At 42.2% G+C, this 24051-nt stretch overlaps 1 protein-coding gene across 1 annotated transcript in view; it reads right to left on the bottom strand.

Annotated features, from left to right (window-relative positions):
- The window catches only part of TNKS (tankyrase), a 313482-nt gene that overhangs the window by 71710 nt on the left and 217721 nt on the right, over positions 1-24051 (bottom strand). The window contains exons 9-11 of the mRNA XM_054029743.1: positions 14564-14685; positions 11362-11453; positions 11185-11263 (exon numbers count right to left, since the gene is read on the bottom strand). Of these exons, the coding sequence (XP_053885718.1) occupies positions 11185-11263; positions 11362-11453; positions 14564-14685 (293 nt within the window). The remainder of the gene's footprint in view (positions 1-11184; positions 11264-11361; positions 11454-14563; positions 14686-24051) is intronic.

The raw sequence follows: 24051 nt of genomic DNA, 5'->3' as shown, positions 1-24051 counted from the left end.
GCTTCACTTCCACATCAGGTAAGTAAAAACAGGAATCCACATCTTAATTTAAATAGTGACTAAATAACAATAATTAGGAGCACACCTAATACAGAGAATATTTGTTATTGGGCAGGATAAATGAAGCCTTATTCACAATAATATGTTTTAAAGTCTATTGGATCTCTCCATAGGAAGAACAAATGACTACTTCACGATCTGATACTGCATGAATTTCTTCTTCTACAACTGAAAGTAGTGCTCATGAAACACTCATGACTGGTAAACCAGAGATTTTTCAGCTCAAACATATATTGGTAGATTGGAAAGTGGTGGATGTGATATACCTTGACTTTAGCAAAGCTTTTGATAGGGTCTTCCAGAGTATTTTTGCCAGCAAGTTAAAGAAGTATGGATTTGATGAATGGACTATAAGGTGGATAGAAAGTAGGCTAGATCGTTGGGCTCAACAGGTAGTGATCAATGGCTCGATGTCTAGTTGGCAGCCAGTATCATCGGTTTTGTTCAATATCTTCATTAATGATCTGGATGATGGGATGGATTATACCCTCAGCAAGATTGCAGATGACACTAAGCTGGGGGGAGAAGTAGATATGCTGGAGGGTAGGGATAGGGTCCAGAGTGACCTAGACAAATTGGAGGATTGGGCTAAAAAAAATCTGATGAGGTTCAACAAGGACAAGTGCAGAGTCCTGCACTTAGGACGGAAGAATCCCATGCACTGCTACAGGCTGGGGACTGACTGGCTAAGCAGCAGTTCTGCAGAAAAGGACCTAGGGGTTACAGTGGATGACAGTCAACAGTGTGCCTTTGTTGCCAGGAATACTAACAGCATATTGGGCTGCATTAGTAGGAGCACTGCCAGCAGATTGAGGGAAGTGATTATTCCCCTCTATTCGGCACTGGTGAGGCCACATCTGGAGTACTGCGTCCAGTTTTGGGCCCCCCACTACAGAAAGGATGTGGACAAATTGGAGAGAGTCCAGCAGAGGGCAACAAAAATGATTAGGGGGCTGGGGCACATGACTTATGAGGAGAGGCTGAGAGAAATGGGCTTATTTAGTCTGCAGAAAAGAAGAATGAGGAGGGGATTTGATAGCAGCCTTCAACTACCTGAAGGAGGGTTCCAAAGAGGATGGAGCTCGGCTGTTCTCAGTGGTGGCAGATGATGGAACAAGAAGCAATGGTTTCATGTTGCAGTGGGGGAGGTCTAGGTTGGATATTAGGAAAAACTATTTCACTAAGAGGATGGTGAAGCACTGGAATGGGTTCCCTAGGGAGGTGGTGGAATCTTCATCCTCACAGGTTTTTAAGGTCAGGCTTGACAAAGCCCTGGCTGGGATGATCTAGTCGGGGTTGGTCCAGCTTTGAGCAGGGGATTAGACTAGATGACCTCCTGACGTCTCTTCCAACTCTAATATTCTATGATTCAATGATCTACAGAAAGCGAATAGGGAGTTTGCACAACATCCACCTGCAAACAGGTTTGACTCACACCAGTGCTATTAAGTCCCTCCCTTTCATGCTCACTTACCAAAAAGACTTTTATAAAAGATTAGACAAACCATAAACACAAACCAGGCACTGAAAATTAAAATCCACAGTTTTATTCAACAGAAGATTTATTTCTGACTTGGAACCCAAGATTACCATAACCATCGACAAGGGGTACAACAAGGAGTTTATGGCTGCCAGGGTTATAGATGGCAAGGTTAGGATAAAATTAAACTAAGGTAAAGTGACTGTAGGCAATAATACTGCATTTTGGCCAAAGGGATGAACTAGAGCAGAGGCCTTCCCTTTCTCGAATTTCTATACTTTGTGACTGACAGCACAGAATAACAGAATCATAGCAGCTATATTGTATCCCTCAGCCTCAACACTGCACATGAAAATAATGCACACATGAAAGGGACAATTGCAAAGTCATCAGATCTACTACTGGAGTAACAGAAATGAAATGAAATTTAACAGTACAAAGTGTAACGTCACACACTTAAGGACTAGTAAGAATTTCTGCTATAAGCTAATGGCTCATCAGTTGGAAGTGACAGAGGAGGAGAAAGACCTGGTTATATTAGGTGATCACAGGAAAACTATGAGTCACCAATGGGATGCAGCCGCAAAAAAGGCAAATGCAATAAAAGGATGTACCGGGTGCAAAACAAAAGCTGAGCGAGAGTATGATTGCTCTCAGTACATACATCAGTGGGGTAAACACCAGGGAGAGAGAAGTGATGTTTCTGCAAAAGGATAATGTTGGCATAAGAACAAATTGGTATAAACTGACCATTAATGAATTTAGACTGAAAATTACAGCAGATTTCTAACTATCAGATGCATGAGTTCCTGGAATAGCCTTCCAATATGAGTAGTGGGGGCAAGAAACCTAGCTGATTTTAGGATGGAGACTGGTAAGTTTATGAATGAAATTATGTGACCAGGTTTACTGTCACAGAAGACGCTATTAACAGAATTATAGATTCCAGGGCCAGAACAGACCACTGTGATCATCCAGTCTGACCTCCTGTATAAGGCCCGCCAGAGAACTTCCCCCAAATAAATCCTAGACCATATCTTTTAGAAAATCATAGAATCATAGAATATTAGGATTGGAAGAGACCTCAGGAGGTCATCTAGGCCAATCCCCTGCTCAAAGCAGGACCAACACCAACTAAATCATCCAATCTTGACTTAAAAATTGCCACTGGTGGAGAATCCACCAAATCCTTTGTAAATTGTTCCAATGGTTAATTACTCTGTTAAAAATTTATGCTTTATTTCCAGTCTGAATTTACCTAGCTTCAACTTCCAGCCACTGGATTATGTTCATCCGTTCTGTGCTAGACTGAAGAGCTCATTATTAAATATTTGTTCCCGATGTAGGTACTTATAGTCTGTAATCAAGTCACCTCTTAACCTTCTCTTTGTTAGGCTAAATAGATTGAGCTCCTTGAGTCTAACACTATAAGTTATGTTGTCGAATCCTTTAATCGTTCTTGTGGCTCTTCTCTGAACATTCTCCAATTTATCAACATCCTTCTTGAATTGTGGGCACCAGAACTGTACACAGGATTCCAGTAGTGGCTGCACCAGTGTCAAATACACGGGTAAAATAGCCTCTCTACTTCAACTTGAGATTCCCATTTATGCATCCTAAAATCACATTAGCCCTTTTGTTATATGACATGCAAATATTTCCTTAGTTCTCAAATAACTACTTTTCCCCACAACCAAACCTTGCAGCAGACAAACACAAGCAAACCTAACAAGTAATGCTCACTTCCTGGACAGAAGGGGACTGGGGAGGTAAGCAGGATGTGAACTAGTTGTTATTCTGGGTCTCTAGAGCACTATTGACAGAATGTACACTTGCTTTCCATCTTTAAAGTTGGGAGTGTGGTCTCCTTAAAGCCAATCTGCCTTCAAAGCTATACAGCATTCTCATCCCAAACAATCCCAGGGACAGCACTTTACTTCGGGAACCATTCTGTACTGTAAAACAACGCACAAGCTTTAAGGCTGGAGACTGTGTATTTACTCGTTTGTTCACAACTGAAAGCCCATTATTTCCAGGAAAGGTTCTACAAGTATCAGATATAAAATGCAAGTCTTTAATTCCAGAAAAATATATTGAGACTTACAGTAAGTCCAACCTGATAAGGTAACTCTTTGGGTTACTTGTCAATTTCAGATCTAAAAAAGTGTCCTTTCAAATTCCAACTCTAAGTGAGAAAATATACAGTATCCAAGCTATCATTGTATATGTGCTAGTGGACCCGCAGGATCATTCAAGCTGCACTAATCAAATAAATGAGATCATCATCCATGTGGATTCTCCTCCTGAGCACTTTCAAATCAGACAGCTCTGAACTGCTTTCCAGAATCATAGAATATCAGGGTTGGAAGGGACCTCAGGAGGTCATCTAGTCCAACCCCCTGCTCAAAGCAGGACCACTCCCCAGACAGATTTTTGCCCCAGATCCCTAAATGGCTCCCTCAAGGATTGAACTCACAACGCTGGGTTTAGCAGGCCAATGCTCAAACCACTGAGCTATTTCCCCCCTGTGAGCAATTCTCTCAACTGACAACACAACAGATTTGACAGCTTTTATTCTATAGAAATCATCCTGGATCCAATTTCCTCAATTTAGCATGTAAACAGTCACACCTCTGTTCTAACCATGACATTTTAAAACCATATTTACCTGTCAAAGAAAAGTGTTTTGAGTAAGCATTAAAAACCTATGTTCCTATCAATGGTTTTCCATTGCAGGAATCTCTCTTGCTCTCTCTGTTATTTCCCTTTATTCTTTTCATTTCAGTGCTTCCATCATGAGACCATCTGGTAGAGAAAATCAAAACAGATGTGTACTATCCAGCACTGAAGACATTTTCATCATCACTGCGTTGCTGCTGTCTCACATAGAGTAGAATCCAGAGCTACACCAATATTTCTACATACTGCCAGCTCAACAGTTGGGATCTGCTCAGGGAACATTTTGACAGTGTATCATTACAATATCAGCTTTCTGTCAGTGTCAAATGCTGAAAGTTTGCAAAATCCTCCTAACTCCTCGGGAGAACAGCAGCACAAAGACCAACAAACTTTTGACTGACCCAGTTGTATCTTAGTAGAAACATCCTCTTATTCTAAACGTCTTTTGACATGATCTCTAAAATATTTAGCCATCTCAGTTTTTCTCCTACAATTCCAATGTGATGTTTTACACTCATGCATGGTATCCGAGTATCAGCACTGTCCCACTGACTCCTTAGAAGTGTGTGTCTCAATATGTTGCGTTGACAATGAGGAATGGGGTAGTCTATGGTGCGGGAGGAAACATCAACATTGGTTGTGCTGTGATCAAAATAAAGCAGGGATCACACTGCCTGTGCTAATATGGATGTTGGTGCAGGCTACACTGATAGAACAGGAATCCAGGAAATGAATTCCCATATCAGCTCTAACAATGCTATCATGGTGCTAAGAACTCTCTCTTTATCATGGCAATGCTCCTAACTGTCAACTGTGCTGTTTACAGGAAGCCACCATCATAAAGACAATAGTCTGAATGAAAGAGACTAATGGATCACTGAGTAAGCATTGCTGCTGCTGCAGCCTGGAATCCTCTGATTTGAAGACTGACCATGTGTCTATCAAGAGTGGAGTACCCAGAGACTTCAACAGGAAGCTGTCTGTGGCTGAGGGCTTATAGCAGTTGCAGGGCTGGCTCCAGGCACCAGCGGAGGAAGCACGTTCCTGGGGCAGCACATGCTCAGGGGCGGCATTCTGTCCATTCTTGGGGCAGCACAGTCTGGGTGGCTTTTTTTTTTTTTCCTTCGGCAGTTCGGGCGGCAGTCCGAGCGGCTTTTTTTTTTTTTTTTTTTTTGCTTGGGGCAGCAAAAATGGTAGAGCCGGCTCTGAGCATTGAAGGCTTGACTCACTCCAGGCACAGGCACCGCCGGCTTCCTCTTTGCCCCAGGGGTGCTTCACCCCTGCTCCGCCCCAGGCCCTGCCCCCATTCCACCCCTTCCCTCAAGTCCCCACCCTGCCTCTTCTTCCTAGTTACACCCCCTCCATGCTGTGGAACAGCTGATCCACAGCGGGCGGGAGGCGCTTGGAGGGAGGGGGAAGAGCCCTGGAGCACCCACAGAGTTGGAGCCTCTGGCTCCAGGGATTTTGAGCTGTCAGATAACAGATTGCTTTCAGAAAGGGCAGAAGTGGTACTGCCTACTGAGTTGCTGAGTCTGTGCTGGCATGTGTGGCACTAATCCAGAACCCTGGTTTTCATCAGGGTATAAGATCTAAAAAGGAATTTCAGGTGCTTCCATTTCAATCTCATGACCTTGGCTGACAATATTTGTCTTATATTTGGTTTGATTCCCAGACACCAAATGCAGCACTCATCCCTAGTGAAGCAGGGCACCATGTGGCCTCTTCGGTACAACGTTTAAAGCTGTTGATTTTCTCTTTCTCCTCGAGGTAGGTAAGGGTAAGAATGCCACACTGGGTCAGACCAATGGTCCACCTAGCCCAGTGTCAGACACTTCAGAGGGAATGAACAGAACAGGGCAATTATCGAGTTATCCATCCCCTGTCATCCAGTCCCAGCTTCTAGCAATCAGAGGTTTAGGGACACCCAAAGCATGGACCAGATCCTGTGCACCACTTAGGACTAAATCAAGAATTGCCTCTCCCCTTGTGTGCTCTAAGAAGCAGTCATTGGTGTCTTGAAATTTTATCTCTGCATCCCATCCTGAGGAGACATGTTTCTAGTCAGTATGGGGATAACCAGAACCTCCCATTCTTATAGCATTTTCTGTTTTTATAGCTGCTGTATAGCACTTCACAATCACTGCCACCATCCTGGTGAGGTGAGGTGGCTGGTAGTATATACCTACCGTTATACTCTTATTATTCAAGCCTGGAATGTCTATCCATAAAGATTCTGTGGAACAGTCTGATTCATTTAGGATTTTTATTATTATTCCTGGGGGAATTCTGTGCCACTGCACACATACACAATTCATGTCCCCCAACAGATTTTTCTTTTTTCCCTTGCAGAAAATAGATTCTGCCAGGGAGATGCTGCAATTATACCTTTTGCCCACCAGGGGCTGCTGTGGTGCCAGAAGATAGGGTATCTGGCTCACGGGCTGGAGAAGCCAGCCACGGAGAGGGAGGGGACAGTGGCTACGTTCCTCACAGTGCCCTGCTCACCGGGCCAGGTTAGGAGGCATGGGATATGCGGGGGATGGACAGACTGGGGCACGCAGGACTGCTGGGGGGGGTCACATAGACTGGGGTTCAGAAGGGCTAGTGTGGGGACAGACTGGGACGGGTGCACAGGAGCTAGTGGGGAGGGGGAAGGTGGCTCTAAACAACCTTAATATTCTGTTCCTCACATTACCTACAGCAGCTTAGGAACCGCTCCTCTAAACTGTCACAACTTGAGCAGTCCCCTATGGTGGGGACCACTCCATCTGGCTATGCAAGGTGGGTGCAAATAGCTACACTGATTTTATGCTACACAAGGATTTCCCCTACTTTAGGGGAATCCACAGTTTCCCTCTGGGGGCAGCTCTTGTTCCCCACTGAGCTGCTAGAGTGGCTAAAGGAAGATGGTGCTGGGATGCAGCACAGTATCTTTAGCGAGAATCTATTTCTGCTAGGATAGCTCAGCTTACAGGAGTATCACTGCAGAAACATTTTCATTTAAATGAAGCTGCTGTAATATCAGCCAGTGGGCAATCATGTAAAAATATACCATTCTCTCTATTAAAAGTGCTTGTTACAGGGCAATTACACCTGTATTCCCCTTACGTGGTCCACAGAGGGCACCCATTCTAGGCTCCCGCCCCCTCAGCCATCACCTCTCTAGGGTGGAGACCTGCGTCTCGACCAAGGTTTTTCCAGGCTGCATGATTCCCTGCTCACATTGATATGCCCAGCATGCCAAACTAACTAAAAGCCAGCATCTGCACTTTGCTTTCTTTCCAGAGGCTATGCCCAGTGTATTGCCCGCAATTACAAGTTACCACACAGCACTTTCTAAGCAAGCACATTTATTCTTTAATGAAACCATTACAGAGAAATCATATTAAAAAAGAAGAACCTACATGCATGCTAAAAAGCTTACCAGAGATCACCCCAACTCCAACATTGGGCTCTGGTAGGTGTGAGTCATTCAAAACCCATAACCAGAGTAAACATGAATAGCTCAATCTTTCCTTTATACAGCTTGGCCTTTGAACCTGGCCTCATGTAACTGGTTATCAGCAGACAATGGCCCAAACCTCAGGGCATGGCTTCAAAAAGCTTGGCTTTTGCATAACCAGAGGTGGGGAATTCACATTCACCTCCCCCTAGAGATTCCCCAGGAAAACCCCTTAACACTTTTTGTTCCAAAAGTCCACCCTTGTTTGGCACATTGTTTAATATAGTCCCTTGAACCCCCGGGTCTCATGTGTCACATCTTCCCCCTTAAGAGCTTGTATACAATCCTGGCCCATAAGACATAAACCATTCATTTAATACAATGGACTCCAAAGACACTTGTATTTAATTCAATAAGGTCTCCCAAAAATATTGTAGGAAATTGCCATACCCATCACAGTGCTCATTTGAACTTCCTGGCAGAGAAGTCCATGTGACTTAACAGAGTCCATCTACAACATGCCGCCAAGCATGAATGAAGTCTACCCGTACGTTGTGCTTAAAGGGGAAGTAGACAGTTTGGATGGCTGCTCCATAGAATCATAGAATATCAGAGTTGGAAGGGACCTCAGGAGGTCATCTAGTCCAAAACCCTGCTCAAAGCAGCACCAATTCCCGTTAAATGTCTTTGGGCACAAAGCAGTTCCAACACACTGTGGACGTGCATGGTATGACTAATCATATCTGGCATACTTAGCAGCTCATTGTAAGAATATTATGGAAGGAGTGTTTGACTTTTTCCTGCTCTTAGTTTAGATCTGTTGTGTTTCTCAATCCCACAAGGAATGAAGTAGACAAAAGATCAGCTGGTTATGTAATTCTTGCCAAAATATTTATGGCAAACTCTTCAAATATTTTAGCTGATGATGAACATTTCAGTGGTTTTGAGGCGTTTACAACTATTCTTTGAAAATAAATGAAGGATACCTACATAGATCAACCAGACAAAATATATTACTATAAACACAGCCTTCACCTTGCCATTTGATCCTGAGCAGTCAACAACATCAACAATTTTGTAGTTCACCGTGAGTTAAGAATAAAGGTAATTAAATCCCTGCCATCAAAAAGGGAACACAAATGCTAAGGTGTCTGTTGGAATCTCGTCTCCAACCAAGCTGTTTTTAGATCTTGCCCCACACACACAAAACAAAAATCACATTCCTGCACTTTAAAAAAGTTCTATGTTTAATCTAAAAAATACATACAGTTAGGGCTCAATCTAGCAAGGTGCTGACCATTCTTACTCTGATCTGGTCCCATTGAACTGCTCACATGCTTAAAATTAAGCACCCGCTTAAGCGTTTTTCTGGAGTAGGGCTAGAGTGCCTAGCAACTTGCAAGACTGATCCCTAAATGTGCAATACAATCAGTTTCTCTTCCCCACCCCCACACAAGAAAAAGAACCGTCCCCTGCCCACCCAAATAGCTGCCCAAGTACATCATACCTATGTCCGGTATATTTTTTAATTAAACACAAAATTTTACACACATTGCAGCTACTCCCCACAGAGCAGAAGAGCTTTCACTTAATGTATAAAATAGTGCCAAGTCATCTCAAATGAAGGCCCTGACCCAAGATACTCTAGTGCTTCCTACACATTTGTCTCCCACCTCCAGATGTGTATAATTTCAGTGTTTATTTTTGAGCGTTTAAAAAAAAATCAATTTTTGATTTAAATTGTCACAGTTGTGAAAAATTATGGGGGGGAGGGAACCAGACAATTATGTAATAGACACAGAGATTAAAATAAAAAAAAAAAGCTTTATAATCATTAAAATACAAATTGTCCACTTCATGTCAAAACATACAAAGTTGTCATGTGTCTGACGAAGTGGGTATTCACCCACGAAAGCTTATGCGCCAATACTTCTGTTAGTCTATAAGGTGCCATGGGACTCTTTGTTGCTTTTTACAGATCCAGAACAACACGGCTACCCCTCTGATACCAGACAAAGTAAATATCCTTACATGAAACCCTAATAAATTCTCCAGCAGCATTTTTCATACTTTGCCTGTCTGAAAATTCTTGATTACTACTGATGAAAATATTTTTGTTGGTGTGTAAGGTGAAATCAACATTTACTGATATTTACTGATAGAGATCTAATCCTTCCAAGCCTAACCATGCGTTATCAAAACTACTGTTCTTAGATGATACCAGAGAGCTGTTCTAGGATAGCTATCATTTTAATCTCCCCAATGCTGTTATTCCCTCCCCGCCCCTCAATATCTGCTGATACTGAACACTTGAAAAATCTGGCCCATAACCCTATGAAATCTCAATCTGCTGCTGTAAGCACAAAGGAGATTACTGTTTCTAGCACATAGCTATATTATCAGGAGACAATGTGAGAAAAGGATTGTAATTAACCGCTTGAATGAGTGTAAAAGTTTTTCTCTAAAAAAAAAAAAAAATCTCCTTGGAAAAGTCTTAGGTGAGCTACAGCTGTCTCAGAATTCTAGAACATGACACACTGCACCATGGTACAGTCATTAAAATATTTTATGATTCTATTAAACATCTTTGGAAGTGAGTCAGATACGGAGATCTGCAAATTAGCTCTAAAATGGGCACCTAAATTGTAATTCAGTTGTCTTAAAATAAAAAAGATTTGTATTAACTATATGTTCAATTACATTGCTCTCACCTCCTAGTACTTCAGAAGTGACATTATAGATTGTTATTACAGGTATACGTCTTCATTTCTAGCTACCTGGATGCAGACTCAGCTATAGCAAACTGAACTACCCTAAAAGCAAAAATAAGATTGTTCAAATTTTAACTGCCTTTCATTCAGAAAATGTCTTCGAGAGAAGGTAAGTGGCAAAACGATAATGATCACAATAACAATTGTCTAATTAGTTGCTACAGTCGTCCAAAAGGGACACTTCTGAAGGGACAAAGAGACACATCTGAAAGATGCTTAGAAGACATACTAATTGTGGGGTTACACTTTCATCTTTTCCTGTAATCTTACGACTTCCAAGACATGACCTTTAAAACCACAACTCACAGTGAGCTTACAAATGACTTGTGTGGGTAGTGGTCATTCTTTATAGCAAAAGGGTGAATTAATAAAAGGTTTTTTTGGATGGGAAAACAAGAACAGAGTTAATTACTGAAGGCTAAGAACAAAGTTTTCAAAAATCTATAGCTAGACATCTAACTAAAATTGGCCTGATTTGCACAAGTACTGAGAACTCAACAGCCCCCACCAAGTGTTTGGCATTTTTGAAAATCCAGGGCAAGATTTTTAAAGAAATGGGTGACTTCGCAATGGGTGAATTTCAAGTGCTGAGAACTCAGCATTTCCCACTGATTCAATAGAAGCACACTTCTGGGGTCACACAGGAAATGTAAGGCACAGTAAGGAAAAAGCAACAGTTCTCCTGACTGCTAGCCATGTGCTTTAACCTCAAGACCATCTACCTCCTACTACTTTATTTAGACTATATTTACCTTTGCTCCATGTTTATGCAGAACCTCCATGACATCATTATGAGCTCTTTCAGCTGCAACATGCAAAGGCGTCATGAAGCTAGGTGAAAAATGGCAGACGTTAGTTTTATCATCCAAATACTGTATTACCTAGTCCTTTGGAAATGTAAAATTTGGCTTAAATTTTCGGATACCTACTCTTTGTTTTTCTCATTAACATTAGCTCCTTTCCTGAGCAACAGCTCTGTAACTTGTTTCCGTTTAGGATGCAGGGAAGCAACAGCACAGTGCTGCAAAACAAAGCAAAAAAATTATCTACTACTTAGACTATGCAATATTTCATGATGCGTGCTGCATCATTTTTACATATCCCACTGAACATTAGACTGAAGCTTACAAATAGAATCCTACCGAAATGTATCACGTTTCTGCCTCAATATAAAATACACCCAACTAAATGTAAGCTAGTTCTTAAAGCTAAATCATGCTGCGTTTAAAACAATTTTGATTTTATAACTATTAGTCACACATGAGAAATGGTTAAGTCACCATCTGTAAAAGCATTCTGCATGGAATAGTTTTATTAAATGTTTCAAGTGAGAGGTATCTTTAGTGGGGTGTCTTGGAAGCAAGGGCCTCCATAACCTCCCTTTCCCAGGGGAAGACAGGAACAATTTGCTAGTCCTTTACTAGGTGCAATATACTCCCTCTCTCCTCTTTGTGTGGGTCAACTCTGCTGGCTGGTTTGTGGGGAGGGTTGCAGAGTACTGGGCATGCAGCCTTTGTTTTGCCCATGAAGCCATGCCTTCAGGTAGGGTGGAGTGATGGGCCATGCTCCCTCTTACTCCTTTGTACCACTGCATTAGGGCCAGTCACCCCCGGACACAAATTTTCAAACATGTCCACTAATTTTGGGCCCCAAATTGAGATGCCAAAGGATTGATTTTCAGAGAAACTGAGCACCCACAATTCCAAGTGACTGAAAATCAGGTCCTAAATTCCAGAGTAACGGTTGGAAGAGACCACCACTAGGATGAGAGACCATCTTGGACAAATGCTATGGTCCCTGTAAGACAGGGCCTATTGATCTTCTGATGTTTCTGAGCCCAGCCACAGGGTTTTAAACAGCAAGCACAAAAGTCATACATAATAGTTATCTTATTGCTGTGAAGAATTCCTTCTTCTAACACTCAGAGTAAAACAACATAGTCACACTGATTTGAATGGGATCATCGATTCCATCCCACTTCACTTTTTATGTCTATGTCAAAGACTGCTGGGACATTGGCTCTATGTTCTTTGACTTCACTGCTAGCCCAAATAATGAACTGAGAACAGAGGCTAAATCCAGTGAAGTCACTAACACACAAAAATACACACAACTGACACTGTACCTTCATACAGAAGGCCCCCTGCCATGACCACAGCGAGCACAAAGTTCAGCATACTGCTGGGGTGCCTTGCATCGTGTGATATTTAACAGTGTTACATGTCAAAGACTCATAGGTGGGCCAACAACCACAGGCAAATCCAGTAACAACTGTAAATGCTGATAAATGCAAAGTAATGCACATTGGAAAACATAATCCCAACTATACATATAAAATGGAGGGGTCTAAATTAGCTGTTACCACTCAAGAAAGCGATCTTGGAGTCATTGTGGATAGTTCTCTGAAAACATCCACTCAATGTGCCGCAGCAGTCAAAAAAGTGATCAGAATGTTGGGAATCATTAAGGAAGGGCTAGATAAGAAGACAGAAAATATCATATTGCCTCTGTATAAATCCATGGTACACCCACATCTTGAATACTGCATGCAGATGTGGTCGCCCCACATTGGAAAAGGTTCAGAAAAGGACAAAAAAATGATTAGGGGTATGGAACGGCTGCCATATGAGTAGAGATTAATAAGACTGGGACTTTTCAACATGGAAAATAGACGACTAAGGGGGGATATGATAGAGGTCTATAAAATCATGACTGGTCTGAAGAAAGTAAATAAGGAAGTGGTATTTCCTCCTTCTCATAACAAAGAATTAGGGGACACCAAATTAAATTAATAGGCAGCAGATTTAAAACAAACAACAGGAAGTATTTTTTCACATAATGCACAGTCCACCTGTGGAACTCCTTGCCAGAGGATGTTGTGAAGGCCAAGACTATAACAGGGTTCAAAAAGTAACTAGTTAAGTTCATGGCGGATAGGACCATCAATGGCTACTAGCTAGCATGGACAGAGATGGTGTCCCTAGCCTCTGTTTGCCAGAAGCTAGGAACGGGCAACGGGATTATCTGTACTGTTCATTCCCTCTGGGGCACCTGGCATTGGCCACTGTTGGAAGACATGATACCGAGCTAAATGCACCTTTGGTCTCACCAATATGGCACTCTTATGTTCTTATGTAATACTAGACAAGTCTGAATGTTGGGGGTGGGGGGGAAGGATAGCTCAGTGGTTTGAGCATTGGCCTGCTAAACCCAGGGTTGTGAGTTCAATCCTTGAGGGGGCCACTTAGGGATCTGGGGCAAAAGCAGTACTTGGTCCTGCTAGTGAAGGCAGGGAGCTGGACTCGACCTTTCAAGGTCCCTTCCAGTTCTAGGAGATAGGATATCTCCATTAATTTATTTAATTTATAAATGAATGCTATCACAACAAATATACTTTGCCAGCAGAGAGATATACGGATCAGCTGGACAAGGGAAACAACTGGTCAGTCAGTGAGAGCCAGAAAGCCCTTACACAGCAGGAATGGCATCAAACATTTCACTACTAACCTCTATCAGATGTTGAAAGAATTAAGTATTATTAATAATCTCATCTGTGTGGGAATGTTGGAGAATGATTTTCATCAAGAAGCAAGTCTAATTGGGATTCCAGTGAAAAATTTGATTTAAAAAATAAAAGATGAACGATAGAGGGCAACCTGCTAACTTATTCCAATCCCCCATAAACCAGCACAATACGTTTCTGTTGCCTGCCTCATCTCAACCCTCTGCCACCCCAAAACATTTTTTGCAACAAGTGTCCATAAAACATAAGACAAGATAGAGAGAAAAAACAAGACAACTGCACTGATAGCAGAACACAGAGAAACCCTCTAGCAGCTGTCACTACAGGGAAGATAATCAGGTGGGGAGAACACACAGGTTCAACATGAAGAAATGAGCAGTAACTTAATTGCAGGTTTCTGGACAAATCCTGCATAAAAACTGAATTCAAGGGTGAAAAAAATGTACGTTTCTTCTATAGCAGTGATTTACTTTTAACACATAAGATGCCTGCTGGCACATCCTCAATTTTAGATGAATACATTTTCATAGTCTAGCAATAAAAAACTCTTCAACTAGCACTACTTCCACATATATCATTAAAAAAAAGGATTGACTATATAATCTCACCAGAGCTGTCTCATGTGACTGTGGCTGTTTGAAATTAATGATCTCCAAAGCAAGTGTCTTTTTCACTTTGGCTAGGTCTGCCTCTCTGGCTGCTTGCAGTAAAGAATGTCCTTTGAATTCATCTGTTGGAGAAATAAGACATACTTAATATTCAGCAACACATCAGATTTATAAATCTTATTTCAGAAACCTAATTACAATTAACCAAAGGGGAAAGAAAAATTTTCTATACTGCCCTAAATAGTAACATCAGCTATGATGACAGAATCCTAAACTCTGTCCTAGTGAAGGCAGAAATATATTCTTGGGGTGAGATGGGAAGGAAAGTTCCAGTTTCCAGGGCAAAACCCTCATCCCCTCTCCAGCCCAAGATAAAGAGTGTTATAAGGATCCCTAAAAACTCTGTATCCAGCCAGAGGAGAAGACTTCTGGGACCAGCACTACAGAAAATAGCTGCCAGGCCACCTTCCGAGAGCCCTACCGCAAGCTCCAGCATAGGGGGCATGCCAGGGTGGGGTTGCGTCACACAGCACTACAGAGATTTCAGGCCCAAATTACACCAGTGGACCTTCCAGCCTCCAGATCAATCCAGGACCAAGAGGGGACAAAGGTGGCTTAAAGCCACCTTACTTAATCCTCTCCCCCCAGTCTGAGAGTTCAGTACTGCACTTGTTGGAGGTGCAGCATAGAATCTCACCATTATATTGCTCCTTTAACATAAAAATGGCCAAGCATCAAATCCTGCTCACTTTGTTACTGCAAGTAATCCCACTGATGACACTGGGATCACTGGTGAGAGTAAGGAGAGCAGGATATATTCATATCCTTTAATAATAAAAGTACCCTTTAATAAACGATGAACAAAACCGAAAGTCAGCAGGTACAAAATTTCTAACTTATTTAAGCAGTTATTTCTTGTGGAATTAGCAGTTTTCTGTAACTTTATAACTTGTTTTCATTGTCTTTCACTGTTATAAGAGTGAGACAAAAACAGATAAGTGAGAGAAATTTAGACTCAAGGTTAGGATTTAGCTTTCCCACCACCGGGTTAGGAGGAATCCTTTTTGTTTGGTTTTCTGATATAAAAAAAAAAAAATTTAGAAAAACAAGACTGAGTAATGAAGGCTCTTGTGAAAAGCAGCTCTTTATTTAAATTAGAAATGATGAATCAGCAGTTTGGTAACATAATTACAACCAAACTGAATTCTAGAATAGTTATATTTTATACTGTAATGCCTAAGTTTAGAACACTGACCATCATGAAGTAATCAAGAGCATTTGAGAATGAATTCCAAATAATTAAATACCTTTGCAAGAATTAGCTATAGTATCAGTGGCAACTTCACCCTGTAAGGCCACATGCCAGCATTTTCTACGTCAAACTGATGACATGCTTCAACAGATTAGTCTAACTTCCCAGCCCAGGAAGAACACATATATGAAACTGGATGACAAAACAAATCAAAAGCCTTTTTACTGCTTCACACCCATCTGTGCCAAAAAGTATTGAACTGGTTCTGTCAAAACCATCTTCTCCTGTCCAAGAATAAGCCTGGCATAGTGCAGTGAGATTCAGATAGCCCAGCAATGCTACCAGGCCTTACAGAATACTGGAAAACAAAGCATCATTGATGCGTCTCCTCTCTTCCTTTGTCATTAGTTTGCAAAAGCAAAAAATCAATCACATTCGTTGATTAGCACAGGCTGATTTGCAGGGACAGATAAATCTCTGAATGAAGTCTAAGAGTCATGTTTTTGCTTTACAAAGTTAATTAAAATCATTTTCCTGAACTCTGTTCTGCTCTTAATTATTATTTAATAATGAAACAATAAGTCTTGAGTTTGATTAAAGTGGAGAGGGTAGGGTTCCCAAATTAGAACATATGACTTTACTAAAGGGAAAGAAGAAGAGGAGGTTGCTTGCCTGTAACTGGAGGTTTTTCGAGATGTGTGGTCTCTATCTGTATTCCACTGAGGGTTATGTGCATGCCCCATATGCCTGGAGCCAGAACCTTTGAAAGTAGTATTGTTTCGTGGTCTGCACATGCGCCCATGTATTGCCTCGTGGTTTCGCCTGAGGTGATAAAGGGCAGGGTGGACTGCCAGTGTCTCCAGTTCTTTCTCTACCACAGACCTATCAGATACACAGCAGCAGGGAAGGAGGCTGGGATTGGAATAAAGATAAGGACCACATATCTTGAAGAACCCCCAGTTACCAGCAAGCAACCTCTCTTTCTTCTTTGAGTGATGGTCCCTATTGTATTCCACTGAGGGTGTCTGACATGCAGTTTGTAGTTAGGAGGAGAATGCGAGGAAGATGATGTAATCACAGAATGGAGGACCGCCGCGCTGAATGAGGCATCTGTTGTGGAATGACATACTAGAGCGTAGTGGGAGAAAAAAGTGTCTACCAACTCCACGTAGCAGTCTTACATATATCTGCATGGGACACATCGTGATGCACGGCTGTGGCTGATGCTTGCACTCTCCTTGAGTGAGCCTAACCCACCTGGTGGGGATTGTCTCGACAACTGATAGCAATGTGTAATGTACCTGGAAACCCATTTAAAGATTCACTGGATGGAAATATGAAATTAATACGCAGCAGATTTAAAACAAACAAAAGGAAATAGATAGCCTGGGAGACTTTCGGAATGGCTCTGTCCTTTGTAGGGAAAAGGCCAGGGCCCCAAGCACATCAAGAGAATGAAGTAGCCGTTCCCCATGAAAGACGTGTGGTTTGGGGAAGAAGGTAGGTAGATGTATGGGCTGATTGAGATGGAATCAGAAAACCACCTTTGGTAGCAACTTGGATACAATCAGAGTGAGTCATTGTCTTTATGGAATGCAATGAAAGGAGGAGGGGTCTGCCACCATGGCTCCCAGTTCACCAATGCACCTTGCTGAAGTAATGGCAACAAGGAAAGTGACCTTCATGGAGAGGAGAGAAAGAGCAGGAGGCCAGGGGATCATTAATGAGGAAGACTAGGTTGAGGTCCCATTGGGTAGCAACAGGTTGAATGGGCGGGTATTTACATAAAAGGCCCTTCCAGGATCAGGCAGTCAAGAGGTGCATAAAAATTGAATGTCCATCCACTAGAGGGTAGAAAGTGCTAATGGCATCTGCATGAACTTTGATGGAGCTGAGAGCGAGACCCAAGATTTTCAGATAGAGAAAACAGACTAAGAGTATCTGCATGCCGATGGCTGCGGGGTAAGGCCTTGCCATTCAGCCCAGGACGTGAAACATTTCCATTTGGCCTTATAGGAGCATCTCGTGGATTCCTTTTGGCTACTGGAGAGGACGTCTTGCACTGCTAATGGGCATTCTCGTGCTAATGGAGGCGTTCAGCCAAAAACCTAGCTTTCAGTGTTGCGTCCATAGATCTGGGTGCCTGAGTCTGCAGTTGTGTTGCATCAGCAGTTCTGGGAATGTCTGGAGCGGGAGTGTAAAATGCTTTGACATGTGGAGAAGAAGACGGAACCAGAATTGGCAAGGCAAGAACAGGGCCATCAAAATGGCCATCGCTCTCTCCTGACCGAGTTTGTGGAGGGAACACGATAGGAGTGGTATGGAGGAGAAAGCATAGTTCTTTCAGTCCAACTAACTGATGACCAGAGTGTCACCCTGTGAGTGGGGACCGTGTCCCCTCTTCAGCAATACTGGGTGCACTTGGTATTCTGTGATGCCAGGCAGGGAGGTTGCTGATAAAAGGGTATGATATGTTATGTACCATTTCCACAGGCATATTGCCTCCATGCACAGTGCTGGGCATCTTATGCCTCCATGTTTGTTTATGTAGTATACTGTGGTGGTGGTGTCTGATGTGATGAGGATGTGGTGATAACAGATAGCTGGTAAGAACATGACATGCTTTGTGCACTGCCCGAAGTCCCGGTATGTTTATGTGCATCCTGACCTCTTGCGTGATCCAGATGCCTTGTGCCATGTGAGCACCACAACCTGCGAGTGACATGTCTGTTATGACTGTCACACTCAACAAAGATGGGAGGAAGGGCATCTGGAGCAGACTTGTAGCGGGTCTCTCCACCACCAAAGTGAGGAGATGTCTTCCAGCAGGACAATGAGTATAGTGTCCATGGATTGCTGTATGAGAGAGTAAATCCTTTGCAGTCATAGCTGTAGACATCAAAGATACAGCTGGGCAAATGGCGTGACATATGTGTACATCATGTGCCCTAGGAGGGAAAGGCAGGTCCTGGCTGAAACCAAAGGATTAGAGGTTACTATTTGGTCCAGTAGGCTCTGGAATCTGTCCATGGCAGATAACTCGTGAAGAAGCTACATCGATGTGAGCTCCTATGAATTCCAGGGACTGAATAAGGTGCAAAGTCGATTTTTTGACATTAATGCTCACTCCTAGGGAGGAGTCGAAGAAGCTGAGATGTTAATGCTCGAGCTTGCTCTCTGGACTGCGCTGCGCTGCTAGCAGCCAGTCATCCAGATAGAGGAAGACAAGGACTGAATGGGAGAACCCTGTGTTCGAAGTGTCGAGGGCCTATGGAAGTAGGCATCTTGCATATCAAGAGCCATAAACCACATACCTTTTTCTAGCAAGGAAATGATGTCTTGTGACTTCAGCAGTTGAGGAGTTGGAGATCCAAAATGGGTCTCCATCCTCCTTCTTTTTGGGTTCCAGGTAGTAGTCGGGATAGAACCTGGTGTCCTGAAAGGGTGTAGGGACTCATTCCACTGCTCGTCTCTGCAGGAGGGAGTCCATCTCAAGGGTAAGATTTAGGGCTGTCAAGCGATTAAAAAAATTAATCCCATGATTAATTGCCCTGTTAAACTATAATAGAAGACCATTTATTTAAATATTTTGGGATGTTTTCTACATTTTCAAATATATTGATTTCAATTACAATGCAGATTACAAAGTGTACCGCGCTCATTTTATATTTATTTTTGATTACGTTTATTTGCACTGTAAAAAACAAAAGAAATAGTATTTTGCAATCCACCTAATACAAGTACTGTAGTGTAATCTCTTTATCATGAAAGTTGAACTTACAAATGTAGAATTATGTACAAATTATGTTCAGTCACAAATGTAATTAACGCAATTTTTTTTAACGAGCATCCTAACATAGAAGCATGTCCTCTGGAATGGTGACCGAAGCATGAAGGGGCATACAAAAGTTTAGCATATCTGGCATGTAAATACCTTGCAATGCCAGTTACAGAAGTGCCATGCAAATGCCTGTTCTCACTTTCTGGTGATGTAAATAAGAAAAGGGCAGCATTATCTCCTGTAAATGTAAACAAACTTGTTTGTCTTAGCGATTGGTTGAACAAGAAGTAGGACTGAGTGGACTTTCAGGCTCTGAAGTTTTACATTGTTTTGTTTTTGAGTGTATATAACAAAAAAACATTTGCAAGTTGCACTTTCACGATTAAAGAGATTGCACTACAGTATTGTATGAGTAAAATACTATTCACTGGTTCGCCACTTGTGAAGTAACTCCCTGCTCTCCATGTGTCTGTATATAATGCCTGCATCTGTAGCTTTCACTCTATGCATCCGAAGAAGTGAGGTTTTTACTCACGAAAGCTTATGCCCAAATAAATCTGTTAGTCTTTAAGGTGCCACCAGACTCTTTGTTGTTTTTGTAGATACAGACTAACACGGCTACCCCCTGATACTTGACTATTTCTTATGTTTATCATTTTTACAGTGATAATTTTTGTAATCAAAAATAATATACACTTTGATTTCGATTACAACACAGAATACAATATATATGAAAATGTAGAAAAACATCCAAAATATTTAATAAATTTCAATTGGTATTCTATTGTTTAACAGTGCGATTAATCACAATTTTTTTTAATTGCGATTAATTTTTTTGAATTAATCGTGGGAGTTAACTGCGATTAGTCCACAGCCCTAGTAAGAATACTATCATGTAGAGTGATCTCAGGAAGGTTAGGGAGGGATGTGGAGGAGATTTCATCAAACTCAAGGGTGTAGCTGCGTCGAACGATGTCCAGGACCCGCTTGTCCATTGCTATAGCTCTCCATGCTGGTAGAAAGAGTTTGAGATGACCCCCCGCAAAAGAGGTTGATGGTAGGAACACTGGTATACGGAGTGGCTGACAGCAGTTTAGCCACACTCAGAAATACCATTTCCACAACAATTGAATTGTTGTGCAGGGGTCTGTGTTGCCCAAACAGGCAGATGGGTTCTGTGCACCTTATTGCGCTTCTGAGGAGGCTCATAGGCTCATTGGTGATAGAAATGTGGTGTTCTACAGCAATGGCTTGGTGGTGGGCAATAACGTTTTCTATTTGGTGCCAGTGTATAAATGCCCACAGATTGTAAGTGGCTCTAGTACCTGATGCTAACTGTCCTGCACTTCTTCTAGTAGGATCGAGAGCATTGGCTATCCTCTGTATCAGCTCTTGAAACCGTCAGTCGTCTCGTGGCGAGGAAGGTGTCGATGACATGGCAACATTTGGAGACGACCAAGGGAATCTCTCCAGATCCGCCGGTACCATAAGAATCGGGCTAATCGGTGCTTCCTCTAACCCCATGGCCATCCTCTAACCTCAGTGCCAAGTAGTTAGAGGTCCAGAACTGTAGTCCAGCCGAGAAGACCTCTAACCCATAAGGTCCAATGTCTTACCCTCCCTGTCTGCAAAGGTGGAGCACTGGTGTTGTTTCATCTACTCTGACTCAGCCTGTATCACCAAGGAGTTAGGTGGAGTGTATGAAAATAGAAATTCTGCCCCCTTAGGGGGGACGTAGTATCTTCTCTCAGCCCATCTTTTCTCGGCCCCCATTCGGGGTCAGTGTGCATATGATCAAGGTATGCCATATGGTGCATGCCAGTTAAAGAATGGCCTCATTGATTGGTAGAGCCACCCTTGCCAGTACTGATGTGTGAGAGGGGACGAGGTGTGGAGCATGCTGGCAGAAGTCTCAGAAGAGCAACTACAGAACCCGAACCACCTAAAAAGAAAATCAACCTTCTCTTGGTGGCATCTGACTCAGATGATGGAAATGAATGTGCATCAGTCTGCACTGCTTTGGATCATTATTGAATAGAACCCATCATCAGCATGGAAGCATGTCCTCTAGAATGGTGGTCGAAGCATGAAGGGTTGTACAAATATTTAGCATATCTGGCACATAAATACCTTGCAATGCTAGCTACAACAGACCCATGTGAACACCTGTTCTCCTTTTTAAGTGACATAGTAAATAAGAAGCAGGCAGTATTATCTTTTGTAAATGTAAACAAACGTATTTGTCTTGGTGACTGGCTGAACAAGAAGTAGGACTGAGTGAATCTGTAGGCTGTAAAGTTTTACCCTGTTTTATTTTTGAGTGTAGTTATGTAAAAGAAAAATTAAAAAATTCTACATTTGTAAGTCGCACTTTCACAACTGATATGAGCACTACAGTACTCATGTTAGGTGAATAGAAAAATACTACTTCTTTTGTTTATCTTTTTACAGTGCAAATATTTGTAAGGAAAAATAATATAAAATGAGCATTGTACACTATGTATTCTGTGTTGTAATTGAAATCAATATATTTGAAAACGTAGAAAACATCAACAAATATTTAAACAATCAATATTCTATTATTAACAGTGAGACTAAAACTGCAATTAATTGCAATTATTTTTTAATCTCATGATTAATCGCAATTAATTTTGTTAATCATTTGACAGCCCTAATGAAAAGCATTTTGGTGTCATAGTGGAGAAGTAACGCAACATGAGCTTCCAGTGCAATACTGTGGCAAAGAGGACCAATGAGATTCTTGGATGTATAAACAGTGAGTAGGAGCGAGGAGGTGATTTTACCTCTGTAGACGGCAGTGGTGAGACAGATACTGGAAAACCGTGCTTAGTGCTGGCACCCACATTTTAAAAAGGATGCTGAAAATTTGAAGAGGGGGCAGAGATGAATCACAAATGATTCAAGGGCTGGAAAAAATGCCTTAGTGTGAAAGACTAACAGAGCTCAGTTGCTTAGCTTGTCAAAGAGAAGATCCAGAGGTGACTTAACTACAGTGTCTAAGTATCTTCATGGGAAGAAAATACTGGGTACCAAAGGACCGTTTAATCTACCAGGGGCAGGCATAACAAGAACCAATAGCTATAAGTTAACGCCAGCCAAATTCAAATTAGAATTAAAGCACACATTTTTAACAGAGAGGGTGATTGGAACAGATTACCAAGGAACGTGGTGAATTCTCTATCTCTTGAAGTCTTTAGATCATGACTGGATGACTTTCTGGAAGATATGCTTTAGTCAAACCCAAATGATAGGCAAATGAAATGTAATGTGGATAAATGTAAAGTAATGCACATTGGAAAAAATAACCCTAACTATACATACAATATGATGGGGGCTAATTTAGCTACAACTAATCAGGAAAGAGATATTGGAGTCATCGTGGATAGTTCTCTGAAGACGTCCACGCAATGTGCAGAGGCGGTCAAAAAAGCAAACAGGATGTTAGGAATCATTAAAAAGGGGATAGAGAATAAGACGGAGAATATCCTATTGTCCTTATATAAATCCATGGTATGCCCACATCTTGAATACTGTGTACAGATGTGGTCTCCTCATCTCAAAAAAGATATACTGGCACTAGAAAAGGTTCAGAGGACAACTAAAATGATTAGGGGTTTGGAATGGGTCCCATATGGGGAGAGAGTAAAGAGGCTAGGACTTTTCAGCTTGGAAAGAGGAGACTAAGGGGAAATATGATAGAGGTATATAAAATCATGAGTGATGTGGAGAAAGTGAATAAGGAAATGTTATTTACTTGTTACCATAATATAAGAACTAGGGGCCACCAAATGAAATTAATGGGCAGCAGGTTTAAAACAAATAAAAGGAAGTTCTTCACACAGCGCACAGTCAATTTGTGGAACTCCTTGCCTGAGGAGGTTGTGAAGGCTAGGACTATAACAGCGTTTAAAAGAGAACTGGATAAATTCATGGAGGTTAAGTCCATTAATGGCTATTAGCCAGGATGGGTAAGGAATGGTGTCCCTAGCCTCTGTTTGTCAGAGGGTGGAGATGGACGGCAGGAGACAGATCACTTGACCATTACCTGTTAGGTTCACGCCCTCTGGGGCACCTGGCATTGGTCACTGTTGGTAGACAGGATACTGGGTTGGATGGAACTTTGGTTTGACCCAGTACGGCCGTTCTTATGTTCACAGCAGAACCCTGCTCTCTGGCAGAAACACCGGGGAGAGGGTGAGGGGGGAGAAACCCCAGTGCCCTGACCCTCATCACCCAGACCCCCACTGCAGCCCTGGGACTGGAGGAGCTCTCACTCCCTGCTGCGCTCCAGGGCCATGGTGCGGGGACAGAGCTTCTCCGGTCTTGGGGCCGCAGAGGGGGGAAAGGGGAGAAAGGAGGAAAAGGGGTTGCAGGGCTGCAGTGGAGGGGGAGAATGGAGGGACCCTTGTGTGGAACAGGGGTGGGCTCCAGGGA

This window comes from Malaclemys terrapin, chromosome 5, assembly GCF_027887155.1.
Source record: "Malaclemys terrapin pileata isolate rMalTer1 chromosome 5, rMalTer1.hap1, whole genome shotgun sequence".
Taxonomy (NCBI): domain Eukaryota; kingdom Metazoa; phylum Chordata; order Testudines; family Emydidae; genus Malaclemys; species Malaclemys terrapin.
This window is presented reverse-complemented; position numbering and strand designations above follow the sequence as displayed.